The sequence below is a fragment of the Sinohyriopsis cumingii genome, chromosome 8, assembly GCF_028554795.1.
Source record: "Sinohyriopsis cumingii isolate HCF-2022 chromosome 8, ASM2855479v2, whole genome shotgun sequence".
Classification (NCBI taxonomy): Eukaryota; Metazoa; Mollusca; class Bivalvia; order Unionida; family Unionidae; genus Sinohyriopsis; species Sinohyriopsis cumingii.
Window position 1 is genome coordinate 40,052,214 of NC_142968.1, and position 15,019 is coordinate 40,067,232.

General features: G+C 36.5%; 1 protein-coding gene across 2 annotated transcripts in view; it reads right to left on the reverse strand.

The window, feature by feature from the left end:
* LOC149793329 (titin-like) overlaps window positions 1-14,953 on the reverse strand; it is a 34,894-nt gene extending 19,941 nt beyond the window's left edge. Inside the window, exons 1-5 of one of the 2 annotated variants that reach the window (XM_089967306.1) lie at window positions 14,735-14,814; window positions 7,570-7,652; window positions 7,171-7,458; window positions 6,606-6,935; window positions 5,991-6,275 (exon numbers count right to left, since the gene is read on the reverse strand). In XM_089967306.1, the coding sequence (XP_089823432.1) occupies window positions 5,991-6,275; window positions 6,606-6,935; window positions 7,171-7,423 (868 nt within the window). In that variant the 5' untranslated portion in view covers window positions 7,424-7,458; window positions 7,570-7,652; window positions 14,735-14,814. Of the gene's footprint in view, window positions 1-5,990; window positions 6,276-6,605; window positions 6,936-7,170; window positions 7,459-7,569; window positions 7,653-14,734 lie in introns of both variants that reach the window. The other variant, XM_089967305.1, reaches the window with a different exon arrangement.
* Window positions 14,954-15,019: the final 66 nt, after the last annotated feature.

The following is a 15,019-nucleotide window of genomic DNA, read 5'->3' on the forward strand; positions in this document are numbered from 1 at the left end:
AACATTAAATCATGGAGAAAAGCCAACACGCAATACGAATGAAATATACGTTACATTTTCTGACTGCTAAAATAATATTTGCCATCAACTGTGGCTACTGAACAAATCTTAGCTACTTATGTGGACGTTTCTGCGTTGAGAAAGAGATTAAAGACATGTGTACCAATATGTACCAATATAACTTCCAAGAAAACATGTAGTCTAGGACGGAAAATGAATCCAGAAATAAATTTTCTCAGGAGAACATAGTATTCGAGAGAAATCAATGATTTTATTACAATTCTTTCATTTTGTGTGCGTTTGTGTGTGCGTGTGTTTTCTATTTGGTTGGAAATACATGTGAAACGTCGCCCTCTTAGTAAGAGGGGTGTTTAATATGGTTTGGTTGCGTTATCCAGAGGATGACCGCCCTCGATATTATAGCCCGGCAGGAATGAACGAAGAATGGAATTTCAACAGAGAACTGAGCGAGAATACTGGTAAGAAATAAACTATAAGAGCCCCCTTTGACAAGAAAATAACAAGTTTAATCAGAACAAATTAAAACGGTAATTCAAATTCAAGTTAGGTTATATAAGTAGAATTTAACAGGTGTGTCAAACTTTGGGTTTATTACATCGTCATAACGAAAGGTGAAGAGAGCGCAATGTCCACAATTGATTGCATCACCTTCATTTACTTTGACCGTATATCAACGTCTCCTAGTTCATCCTACTTGTACTCTTGGTTCTTCCCCTTTATTGACTTCCTGGTCCTTTTATTTTGACCTCGTCCTTCTTTCTCTCTTTTCCCGTACTGCTGTCTTCGGGCTGTCTCGTCCGTCTCTCCGAAAGTAGTTCCTTGTCGCTGTTTTTCTTTCAGGACTTGTACATCCTAGCACTAAACATGCTTTTTTCACGACGATCACCTGGTCCCTTCCTTGTTTCACGAGGAAACCACTAACCACTTTTACGCTTTCACCGGAGTCAATTAAGTTTCCTCTTCTAGAAATTTTCAGACTGAAGAATTTACACTAGGTCGTTATTTTAAAGTCAGATTGCTCTAAAGTGTACGCCCTAATTTATTCTACCCAATCGTAGGCAAGGGTCCCTAATCTTTCCCAAAGAAATAATTTCATTCATCAAATTTAGACTGCTCAGAATCTGTGTACGACAGTGCGTGACAATTTTCCCTTTGAAAATATAAGTGGACATAGGTTCCTACCAAGTGGTTAGGGTTGGTAGCTCAAATGTTTACTTCTAAAGACCGTTTTAAGATACCCCGGTCAATTTTACTGGGTCAGATATATTGTTACTTTGAAGTTTACACTGACATGGGGGAGATGAACGACGAAAGTTCAGAGTGACCCTTCACAAAGATTTTCCTGACTTAACTGCGATAACTTTAATTGCTAAATGCATTTAACTTTAAATTTTCTGTACTTCAAAATTCGACACTTCACAAACTAACTGACGAGTAAACTTTCTAGGCGAAATCACTGCCCTCGATGGTCTAGAACATATGCAGTTATTGGTTACCCTCAACACGTGAAGATCCAGGGAATGCGATTAAGCGAGCCGTATTTCTGAAGTCAATTGAGAATAGAAATTGTGATGGCATTATGCATTACGTTGTCTTCCCAAACATAATTTACCCAACTTTAGTATCGGTAATCATTTTTATCACTTACATTAATACATTATTTGATTAATGGAGTAAGGTATTGAGATCATTCTTTAAACAATGGCATGATTCAAAACGAAAGATAACTACCCACCAATCACGTGGTCCTTACCCACCAATCACGTAGTCCTGCTCAATAAAACTTTTGACAATCAACTCGACAAGCACTCCGACACTATCTATACCAGACGTTCTTCTTGACCTTTATTATTAGATGTTCTACCTTAAAAGGCAATGTTTCACCAGGGCATTAGGCACGCGACCTTAGAAACAATGGCTATGTAAAGTTTGTGCACATTATATTGTGAACGTAAATATAACAGGAACAAAATTTCAATCTTAATATTTATAATCAACACAAATACTAGGAACAACAGTAAAAATACACAACTGTGCAAACACTGAGCAGTAAAATCAGGGAAGCATATTGTATTTTTATCTATATATAATTTACTAAAATGATTACTGCCTTTACGTTTGAGGAGATTCCTCTTTCTCTCTCTCTCTCGCCCGCCCCCCCCCCCCCCCCAAATAATACCGATCATTTGTCTCTTTGTTGTTAAACACCCACGACCGCGAATGAATAAACAATAGCTATAACTAAATACGTCAAATTCGCATGTTTAATGCTTCACTTAACTGTATGTCTCTCTACAGCTTTGAAAAGACTAATAATACATATAAAAAATAATTTCCAATAAAAATTATTATGTCCTTTCAAATGATCATGTGACCGATCGCAATCCACATCAGGGATTTATGGTATCGTCGACGTTTGAGGAAGGGACTAAAGGTAGACACAGTAACATGTCGATCTGTTGTATCCACCTTACAATATCTCCATGCGCGCATTTTTCGCCACCATTGGCACGAGATAACTGCAGTAAATAGCACGAATGAACCATATAAATCTATTGTTGACTTATTATTTCTCATCCATTAATGGATGCAAATTACATACGGTTAAGCGGATGCAGGTGTGTTATTTAAACGTGTACTAATTAGCGAAGTGGATTAGCGCGAATGACAGCTTGCGTCAGGTCAGTTATGTCCACAATGGATGACGTAGTTTCTTAATACTTCGTTTTGTATGAAAATTGAGATAACTATACACATCATGTAAACAATAATTTTAACATGTTATAAATAAAACACCGGGGCATAAAACTAGTTATCACAGCCAGCCGGTATTTGTATGCCGAATGTTGAATATATAGCCACTTGTAAAACGTATACACTTGTGCTGACGATGCACCCTTGATCCCGTGAAAAGCGCAGAAGATTTGCACGTCGGCAAATGTACCAAGAATAACCCAAAGTACTGTTAAATGTACATTAAACGCCAGCCCCTCGTTTAATAGTCATTAAGGTAGGCACTAATATGCATGGCTGACTTTCTAGATTGGTGACCAAAGGGTCTCAATGACCTCGACCTATAACCATAGTATGCATCTAAACTTAATGAGCAGAAACCATCATTTTCTTATTAGACCTGCTTACCATGACAGTGACCTCTGACCCTTACACTCCATTATCAACAGTGTTTCTATTATTTTATATACAATCCATCCACAATGTTTAATCAAAGAACTTACTATAGGGAAACTGTTATTTTACAAAACCAATTAACTTGTGTGCAGCAGTGATTTCAACCTTTTGATGTCAAAACAAAATTATTAATTTTATGCAACATTTTGTCTTCATTCATTACAAAATGAAATTGACATTTGACATTTTGACCCTTAACTAAATAGGAACTATTCCTTACTCCAAATTCAAGCAACCAATCCACAAAGTTTAGACCGGGTGACGGAGAACTAATGTTATTGTGCAAAAACCTTGACCTTGAACTTTGAACTTTGTATCATGGAACCAACAGGATGTTTTCCTTATTCCAAGTGTAAGCCATCCAGAAACTGTATTATCTACTGATAATGGAGATCTGAACTTATCGTATGAAAAATAGTTTTCTTCTGTCAGTAACGGCGAGCCTTACCTTTGGCCTTTTTACCCCCAAAATTATAGAGCATCGTGGAGTTTCATGTGCAAAACAGTTCTCGTTACAGGAATGGCTATATTACACCATCGATAGATTATGTGGTGAAATTAAATCTTCTCAGACATTCTAACCGGATGTATTAACACTGGATGTAAAGTTTGAATCGATAGTGAGAAGCTGGAAAGCGGTTTGCTTCCTTTAATAGTAGCCAAGGTCTCACCAGGATTATGAGCATTACAATCATACAAAAATCTAAGTAACATTAGTTTTCGGATAAAAAGGGATTTAGATTTCGGATTCAATTATATTTTGAGTCTAGCTACAGAATGTTGTAATTGCTTCGTTGTAAGGAACCCAGTCAATTTGGATTTGATTGTTCATGAGATACACCGTGTGTAACATAGAAATACAATATTTCCTCATGCTAATACAATTCTTGGTGTAGTACCTTAAGAAGATAGATTTGACTTAATTGTTTTAGAGAGAAAAGAAATTGTTTTTAGTTTCGACAAGCAGAGTCACCACAGAATGATAAGAATTACAGGAAATATATACGAGTTGTTCACCATCATCATTACTGTGTAAGCTGAGGCGCTGACTATAGTGAGTCAATAAGTTAATATACTAAAATACGACATTTTAAAATTTGGTTACGACAGTGTTTCTTGCTAATAAAGAAATTTAAAGATTATTGGACTTAGGACCTTCCTGGGGCCAATGTCACTCCAAACTCCCCATGTCACACACTTCACCATAGTTAACAAATTTGCACCCAAATCCTTGCAGTGTATGCACCATATCCCATACTCCTTCACGACCAAGCACACATCACCCAATCATGATGCTACTTAATCGGTGTTATATGCATGCAGGTGTACAGACACATTCGTATGAGGACCTAGTAAATAATTCTCATCTATCTACACAATCATTCCTGATTCCTATGAAAGAAATCAAGGTATATAGACTTAATTGTAGAGAATTATAAATATATACACCAGACAGAACGGAAAGTGCTCTCCCTGGATTCTATAGAAGGATGCTTGAGAATGGTAGGCAGAATTACTAGTCTTAATATATTTAGAATTAATTAATAATGAATAATTATATAAATCTTTATTGACAATGTTTGGGTGATGTTAACTTTTATGTGTTGCTGATAATACACTTTAACTGATGTTAACGATTCTACTCAGAGTTGTAGACATTTTGTTTCAGAACCAAGTGTCGTTGATTTGCAGCTGGTAGTGATTAAATCTTTCAGAATGTATTTTCATATGCAAGAAATAAGGCAAAAAATCATGTAAAAATTGTGCATGACTGTCCGTCTTTTACTACTTTCCTTTGTGCACACTAACTCGAAATTGTCACAATCACCGTTTAACAATCTTTCTGTGTGGTTTGCATTTGGAGTAAGAACTCTATCGTATTTGCTAGAATGCTAGAATGTTCCACGTCCAAAGATACGAGCTTGATACTGGTTGGGGCAATTGAAGGGTGATACGGTGAAGCGGATTCAAGAACTATATCCTCTTATTATTTTACATTTGCACTTCTATTTAATTTCTCACTTAAAATGTTCATGATGTTTATACTATTTGTTTTTATCGAATTCAATTAACCTTAAATTTGGCTAACACGGATTACGTACTAACAAGTGAAGATACAAATATGTGTTACATCCGGTGTAGATGCCAAATTAAAACCTACCAGGTTCGACGTCACATATATATAGTCCATCATTTGCTCCTTTGGAAACAGAACACGTATATAAAAATAAATGAATACAGGATCCCAGCCACAAATATATGGACCATTACTTCATATTCTACTGCAACGAATTCCTTCATAAACTGAACATTAGACAAAACTCGCAGAAGCTGAGTTGCTAAACACATGTTAAAGATTTATTGAATCATTCCTTTCTTTGCCATTTTTCAATAATTTGTAATTGTCATTAAAGCACCTTAATTATGAGTCTAATATTAAAAGAAAAGTTTTTTTTTCCACGTTCCTCACGAAGTTGGCGATGAATTCCTAACATATGACACACCTTCTTCGAACTTAAAACACTAATTTAAAATGGGTTACTTACGATCGAAAATTTATCATTATGTCCCCCATTTTTTCGCAGATGGTGTCATCACCGTGATTTCGTCCACCTTTCTTGTCTACTCCGTATTACTGGATCTAAGAATATCCGGTCAAAATTACTTTACACACTCTTTTTAGCGAAGATTTGCCTGAAGAACCTGGAACTGATGTGAACCATTATTACGACATGAAGGTCAGGTATATCCACAAAATGATGACGTAGATTTGTACTTACGAACTCTGACGTACAGCGGATCTGAAGTAGTTCCCTCAACGTCTTCAATTTTAGCAGTGATACTGATCCACAAGTGTTTGCCATCAAAATATTTTTTGACTATTCTAAATTGAAATAAATTTGGTTCAACGACTTTACTGTAGGTCAAATCATCTGGTAGAACCAAGTAACTGATGACGTAGGATGTGATTGGCAAGCTTAATCCTGTTGGTGGTGTCCACGTCAAGACGATATCGTTGTCATTGGACTGCGTTGTGATTGATGTTGGGGAACCCGGAACTTTTACTGAAAGGTAAGGTATTTGGTCAAGAATTGTTTCGTGTTTGTAAAATACACGTATAGCTCGATTAAATATTACAATATGAATGAGACTGAACAATAAATCTGGATTGAATGATTGACTGATTTCAAAATCATGTTCCGTATAATTATAATCATTACAAATTTGAATATTAAGTAAAGTTTTGTTACAGAGCTCCTCTTCGCTGTATATAATACAGGGTGCAAGTTAAATCAAACGATCTTGAGAAGTCGATTTTCTTAACACTAATGAAGCACCAAAAATGTTTTGAAGATAAGTGCTTGTAAAAGTGACATTTACAGAAAATTACATACTTGATCTGATCTTTAGATGAAACCCTTTTCCAGAAGTCCATGTGCCACTGTTGAATATCACAATCACATTACTGTCACGCGATACTATGACTTTTTCATCTTCCTGCGCATGACAAAAGTGGTCCTTGCCAATATTGACATAGGCGTCAATACAGTGTTTATTACTGGGCACTGCCAACTGAAGGGTAACAAACGTAAATGTCAGGAAACATGTGTCCTTGGTGGACAATGTCCATTGGCATAGGACTCCATTTCTATAGGTGCCTGCCGTTTCCAGAAATATCAATGATGTTGATGCTGAAGGACCCAACCAGATTGTTCTGCCGCAACCTGTAAAAAGTGAATCTTATACTTAAATCATTTATGAAGACTTGAATAGGGGTCTAGTAGTTCCATGACTGTGTAAAAACGTGTTTATACAATTAATTGTACAAGCAACATAAAAGCGATTGTTTATGAACCAGAGAGGTGCAAAAAAAAAATTGGCAAAATCAATGTCCATGTGAACTATAGGCTAACTTTGTCAGAATACGAACATACAAAGAGACATAGACAAATGGATTACCTATCCTTGCATATCTGGCTGCAGACGGATTTCCTAATCCAACGTAGTTTTGGGCTTGAACTTGAATTTTGAACAAACGCCCCTCTTGTCCTTCAACAGGTATCCTGGAGAAAAGCGATCCCCTTCCTACGATATTGCTTGTGGTATTGGTATCGGGCAAAATAGAATATGACACAACATACATTGTAATGTCGTCATCTGCTTCCACTGGTGGATCCCACGTGACTATAACGTGATGTGGTGTCACGTCCATTGTAACATTTTTGGGAGGAAACGGGACGGTTAAACCTAAAGAATGAGACGTGTTATTGCAAAGATTTGCATTTTATACATATTATAAAACGATTTTGAAGAAGCAATACTATTTAAAAAAGAAAATAAAAAAGATCATGAACTCACATATTCAGAAATTGAGCAACTCAGGCTGCAACAGGAACTGCGATTAGTGGTTCTGCCTTCAGATACGCATTTGTATTCCACACCTATTCCGAAATGAATAAAGATGTGAACGTTGTCTTCTGTAAGAAATCAAAGGTTTGCAAAAGTCTAATCCATTTTACCAGTTCTACTTGATATTATGACTATTTCATCACATTTAAGAATTATTTCTAGTATTAGCAAATATTGTGTAACAAAATGTAACGTTAGTAATGTCATGATGGGCCATTTATGGTTGACAGCACACCTTTTACAGATATCTTAATTACTAGAGGCCAAAGTGGGTCTGTGATCTCACCCGTCCGGTGTGTGCCTAACCTAAAAATGCAAAAGCATTAAACGACTTCCTGTGAAAATGTCCTCCGATAGTATACATCATGAAACAATTACTTCAAGATGTCTCTAATTTTAGCATTTTTATCAAGATTTATAGACATGCAATCGTCATTAGTTCAACGGATGGTGCAGCCTCTACTTTTCACAATTTACCGCTGTCAAGACTGCAATAAAATCCAAGTGAAATTTAACATCACGATTGTTGTGCAATGGCGTGCCCCTGTACACGACATTTTATTCCAATTGCCTCGACACTAAATACCCTACTTGTGTTTCCATAATCCAAACAAAATCATATCTTGCCGCTCCAAGTAGACATGTCTCTAAGTACCTAACATAATGTATAACTTCATCCGATGAAAGGTATATGACTCCGATGCTAATGTGTGTGTGATTTAGATTTTTAACGTAGCTTTAACAATTTTTCAGTCATATCGCTACGATGTCTGCAGTGTGGCAGTTTATAGTGATGTCTAGCACTGGGGCATCATGCCGCAGACAAGTAGCATGATGTCCCACCCAGTCACATTATCCTGACACCGGGCCGACCAGTCCTTACACTAACCTTTTAATGCTGAGCGCCAAGCGAGGCAGCTGTTAGCACCGTTTTTGTAAGTCTTTGGTGACTCCGATGCTAAAGAAGCCACTTTAATGCGCAACAACGATGAGTATCACTTAGTTGAACGCCAATCTGCGTTATGATAAAAGGCAGCATATATATATATATATATATATATATATATATATATATATATATATATATATATATATATATATATATATATATTCTAACACAACAAAATGATTTCTCACAACTTACCTACAGATAACATATGCGTCAAGTGGATAGCGAATATCATAGTGCAGGCATGATTGTTTTCATGGTAGTCAGAATTTCTTGTAAATAATTACGAAATAAGCCGCTATTAATCTCTGCAGTTCGAATTGTCAAATGGATCGTTTTGAATATTTCCGATGCAATCCAAACATTCTTTAGTCCAGTTTGCAGGACGACCTTTCTCAGACGTTCTCTTTCTTATGCTATGTCTAAATCGGTCGCCTACTTTAAACTTTCCTTTGACACGTCGTCCTGGTTATCTTTACCACTAGCTTTTGCTAAAGTCATCCCGATATTTTATTTGCATTATTGTATTAGTCACCAGCGACTGCAACACGTTCAGGTGTTTTTTTGTTTTATTCTTTGTTAAGTATTTTCACAAACCTATATTCAGTGTCCTGTAAAATCTTTCCACTACAACTGCCTTTCGGTTAATACGTATGTAGTTTAGTTTCTTCCATCCATGTCTCAAACCGATTATTATAAGTTTTGCCCCTACGATCTACACGAAGCTTTGTAGATCTTTTATACTTGTAATCAATATTTGTAACAATATTTAACAAGACATATAAATAAATTAGGGTATAGCAATACACACCAGATTTTGACGATCCACTGGTAGGTATTATAAACATTTAGATAAATACAACTTTTTAGAATTGGAAACCATCAAGAACATGATGGAATAAATAATAGCAGTGACAAATATGAAGTCCTGAAGTAAATTACTATAAATCAGTCTAAGCCCAGGACTGATATGGCCAGCCACACAATGTGACAACATAAATCAATATCAATACTTGCATAGGGCCCCAATTAAATAATTAATAGGTGAACATTAACCCAAGCATCAGGACCCCCGCACAAGTGGACAAAATAGTATAGGTAATTATTGCCTAAACATGGGAGATCGGCAATTGGTAAGACTCTTGAACCATTAGAATTAATAAATATAAGATGGTTAAAAATCAAAATCACCAGACCCTGCTAATTACAATAATAATTCAATTATATATAATATAGGCCATGTAAATTATAACTATTTAAACCTACCGACGGATCCTATTTATAAGAGTGTAAGATAGTCATATAAGAAAATAGTATAGTTACACTAGCAATGCAGTTGAGTCACAGGTAATGTATCCTAACTATCCATTACCACAGAGAGTCAATACTTTTCATTACTTACTAACAACATATCTCTCTCTCTCTCTCTCTGTCTCTCTCTCTCTCTTATCCATCTCTTCTCTTTCAGCATAAAAGGAAGTGGTGTGATATATATTATATATTCATTACAATTACTTGGTCGAGAAATATTAGAAATTATAAGGTGGCTTCATCCCAGTCATTAGACCCAGCTGCATATGTGGCGTTGCTCGAGAAATAAAAATTTAAATCGTTTATCCAGGATCCCTAATTATAACTATAAGGTGGTCAAAAATCCAAAGACCATCAGACCCCGCCGCATAATGCGGCACCGAAATTATTTAGAGGAATTAAGGCCCCAAATTAATTATATAAGATGTCTAAACACCTAAGTCACCCGACCCTCCGCACACGGCGGAAACTTACCTATTCATATAGAACCTCAAACTACCAGATGTCATAAATTAAAACCAACCAAAATAAAGTAGGATTTATTACCCACTTCATAAAAAAAATTCGTTGATATTTTCTTTCTTTCCATACATCCAACAGCATAGATGCATTTATTCAAACTTCTGCAAGACGCTATTCATTTTTCGGAAACTGGGATCTAAATTAACCCTGGAGGTTACAACGGATCCTTTCCTAACTATATCCCTGCCACCCACCCTCGCCCGGTCATTGAATCAAATAGTGTGACGATATGCACACATTAAACATACTACCCCGATGAATATGTAAGCACGGTACCTGGGTGGCGCTATATGTGGGGTATAATCGCTCAATAAGCAAAGCAGTAGATTCAGACTTCATAACGATGAGCAGGGGTGCTTCTAATACCGCTCGTCATTTGTCCCGTGGGATTTAATTGTACCGAAAAGAGAAACAATTAAGTAGTACACTGTGTACATCCATGCGTTGGGGGATGAGACTCTTCTTCAGTCCCTCTGGAACAATTAATTAGTCCGCTATTGCGGAATTTAAACCGTCACGCATGCACGATGTGCGCAAGCGACGTTAATGCAGTCTCATCATCATCATCATCAGCAGCAGCAGCAGCCTGGCTACCTTCGTTGTCAGGTCAACACGGTAAAAATTAATTTGGTTAATGATGTAAAAGATGGTTGGTATTGGATGATGGATGCAACGTCTGTGGCAAAAAGGATTGCAGCTGAATGGAGGTATCCAGTTGCCCTAGACTTTGTGACAAGTCAAGTGAAGAGTATGAAGGAGCCAGAGATCTGGTCAAATACGTCATAGAGGAGGACGTGGAGAAGTTGAAGGATTCATTAAGTCTGGGTGTGTTAAAGTGGGTAAATTGAATGAGGCCCTTGATAGTGTGACAAAAGTTAGGGATTTTTTTTAAAGAATAAATAGAGTATTTAACAGATTGGCCTTACTGTCAATCAACAGAACACATGGTTAGAAAGGTGATGGAAGAAGAGGTGAAGAAGATAAAAGATAAATGGGCTAAGGAGAGAAAGGAGAAATACAATAGACAGAAAAAAGCGGCCTTTGACAGACTCAATGAAAATTATGTAAAGATGCAGGAAAAATTCAGAGCCATTGGACACCCTGACAGGATAGCAGAGTATGAAAAGAAGAAGAAGAAAGGAATAATCGAGAAAGTTAGGAGATGGTGGAAGAACTGGAGGAAATATAAGAAGAAGAAGAAACCAAAGGCCCTTTTCATGGCCACTAACATGTCTCGAAAAAATGCCTATTCTCTCTTGCATAAATTTATTTTAGTCGGTTGTATTGTTGTTTGAGTGATATATTTATGTCTCTAACCATTCTCTATGTCTATGTCTTTATTGTATTTGTCCATACCTAGACAGTAACGCGAATTCAGTTCAGCTACTAGCACAGTGTTTCTCAAACCTTTTTTGTCTTGCGGCGCACCAAAAAGATTTAAAAATGTTCACGGCACACCTCAAAAGATTTAACAATTTTTGTGGTGAAGAACTTATTCATTTTTACATATATGTTTAATTTTAAATTTAATGTGAAGGATGCGCCTGCTTTCGAGAGCAAATGAGATTGAAGCGAGACTCCAAAGTCGACAAACAAGTACGCATTTCATCGTCGATTTTAAGAAGTCTATCTCTGTTTCTCAATTTGATTTAAGTCAATTCTGAAAATCCAAACTCACAAAACCACGAAGATACACATGGCAGAATTACTTTGATTGCTTTTGAACTGATTGCAGGATATGACTTCTTGATTGAGATCTAAAACTCATCCAGGCTCTTTTCGGGAAATGTTGACTGAAAAAATGTATCGTTTTTTAAATCAATCAGCTGTTCTTTTTCTTCGGTTGTAAGATTTGTAGAGATTGCGTTTTTATATATGTTACTTTTTTAACTTTTGCGACATTGATTTACCATTACATTTTTCGATATGTTCAAGGTTTCATAACGCTAGCAATTTTATATATTTTTCAAAACTCCCACGGCACACCTGCAGATCTCTCGCGGAACACAAATGTGCTGAGGCGCACATTTTGAGAATCACTGCACTAGCAACACTGTTCCTCACTGTTCCGTCCGATTGAGGTCACCCACTTGCAACATTGTTACCAATGTTTCCCCAGTGTCCAGTGCCGTGACATCACCCTTCTCCAATTCCCCTTGTCCCTAGACAGTTCTAATACATTGTCACTATACATTCCCTGTGTTAAATTCCTCTTCTCCGTAGAGTAGCCCACCCATGTTTAAATTCCCCTTTTCCGCAGAGTAGCCCACCATGTTAAATTCCCCATGTCCGTTGAGTGCCGGGACCATGTTTATAATCGTCCGTAGGGTAACCCATATACTTCTTACCCCTCATGAGTGAAACAACATAAAATGTTGATAGATTTCGGTTCATCTAATAAGGGAAAGTTGTGGCGGGGATAGTATAATTTGTATAAATACATTAAATTCAGCTGTACATTTCACACTGTCCACATTTACACTGTCCACATTCTACACCACACGCGCGGGCGCCGATGACGTCATCGCAAGCCATAACTAGGGGATCTCAAATGGGTAAGAATTTAATATTGAATTTATAAAACGAGTTGAATAATGTCCAGCTTTTGCGAACCTTGGCGAGCAAAAGGTGGATGTTATTCAACACTTTTCATAAATTTATAGTAAATCAATACTCTTTTGAGTTTCATTTTATCATATAGTTTTTGTTTCAGTGGAAAGTATTTAGATAGAAAGAAGAATGAATAAATTTTGATTATGACTGATGATGCACATTTCTTTTCTTATGCATAAAATATAGTACCAAAGAAAGTTTAACTAGTATAAGTAGAATGTATTTTTTTACAAACCATAATCAAAGAACAAAGGTCCATCCTAATAAACAGAACATTTTACACAGACAAAATAATTTTTCAACACAAAATGATCAATGCCTGTGATGTCACATTGTTTGATACGGTAGAACAGGGGTGCACAACTCCCGGCCCGCGAACGTGTTCTGTCCGGCCCTCATGGCAAATTAAAACAACAAAGAAATCTGGCCCGTGAACTGTAATTATATTGAAGAAATTAGTATTTGTTGCCCTCGAGTGGTCTTAGAAAATGCAATCTGGCCCTTCGCCAAAAACGGCGGTGCACACCTGCGGTAGGCCTAGAATATGTGTTTACCCTAACATGTCACTTTCACAACTATGCATTACATTGTTGCGATTTTCATGTCAAATACGATTACTGGATGCAAAAATTCCCATTTTTACTGTAATGTATTAGTGATCGGACATTTGCAGTATTTGATTTGGAACAGTAGACTGTACAGAAGAAAATCAATTTTTTTTTCGAGTCGGATTGGAATCACACATTTACAACGTAAATATGTTGTGGTTGGATAAAGGTCTGTCATTTGGGAGACTGGTTTATGTCCACATTTTTCAGTGAGCAGAGGTGAGTTTATTTACTTCTGTAAGTTAGCATTTAAACTACGCTTGTATATCAGGTGGATTCTATGATATATATATATATATATATATATATATATATATATATATATATATATATATATATATATCGCCATCCCAACCCCCACCCCAACCCCGCTATAAAATGAGCAATACCCTTAGTTTTACGTCTTCTTGCTCTTCTTTTACGCCATTTTTCTTATCATGATATTGTCATACATGACATAACAAACTTCTCTGGTGGTAAATTGTCCATATTCAGACATCCGAGATAAATTCTTCTCAACTTCCTTTCGCGACACGACTTGAAAAATGGCTACCAAAATGTTCATTCTGAACAAAACATTCCAGAAGGTGGGGTTCAAAAGGTTTTTCAACGATCGCGGTCATTCAAAGAGAATACTGCACATTAATTTCATGGGCTTATCTGGATTGATCAGAATCATATAAAGTGGCATGTTCACGTGTTATAATATCAAAATATGAAACTGCACACACTATAGATAAAATGCACCGACTATGTGAGAAATATGAAAAACTACATTATAATTCTAAATACAAAGGCAAATCTATGCAAAATGGATTCGATATAGTATTAAATGATGAGCAACATTACTCCAGTCAATATATTCTTTTGTATATACAGACAAATTTAGAATAATTCTTCTTCATGCAGTTGACACTTGAAAATCAGGTTCCGCTAAAAAAAAACGTTGACTTTTCTCTTTCATATGGGCTATTTTTATTTGACCTCACACTACACCTAGCTGCATACATGGATACTCGCCATTTTAAGTATAGCAGCATGACAAAACAATTATTGAAGTCCAAGCTAATATTGTACATAGTATATACATTATCAAACTAAATGTACTTACCTTCAAAAGAAATACACATAGCCCATAGACATATCTGAAATTTACCGGCTTTCATCATCGCGATATTGATTGCACACGTGTCTATTAGGTAATGACGCCCGACTTGTACCAAGTTACCTCAGATCTCATGTATTATCTTTCAGGAACACGCATGCATAATTCTCGGAATCAAATATACTTGTTTTCGGTTTCAATTGACCTATCGCCAGATGTCAATCATTCTGCTCGATTGACCAATCAGCGAGCGCTATTATACACACCTCCAGACACTGTTTAAGTCCGCCA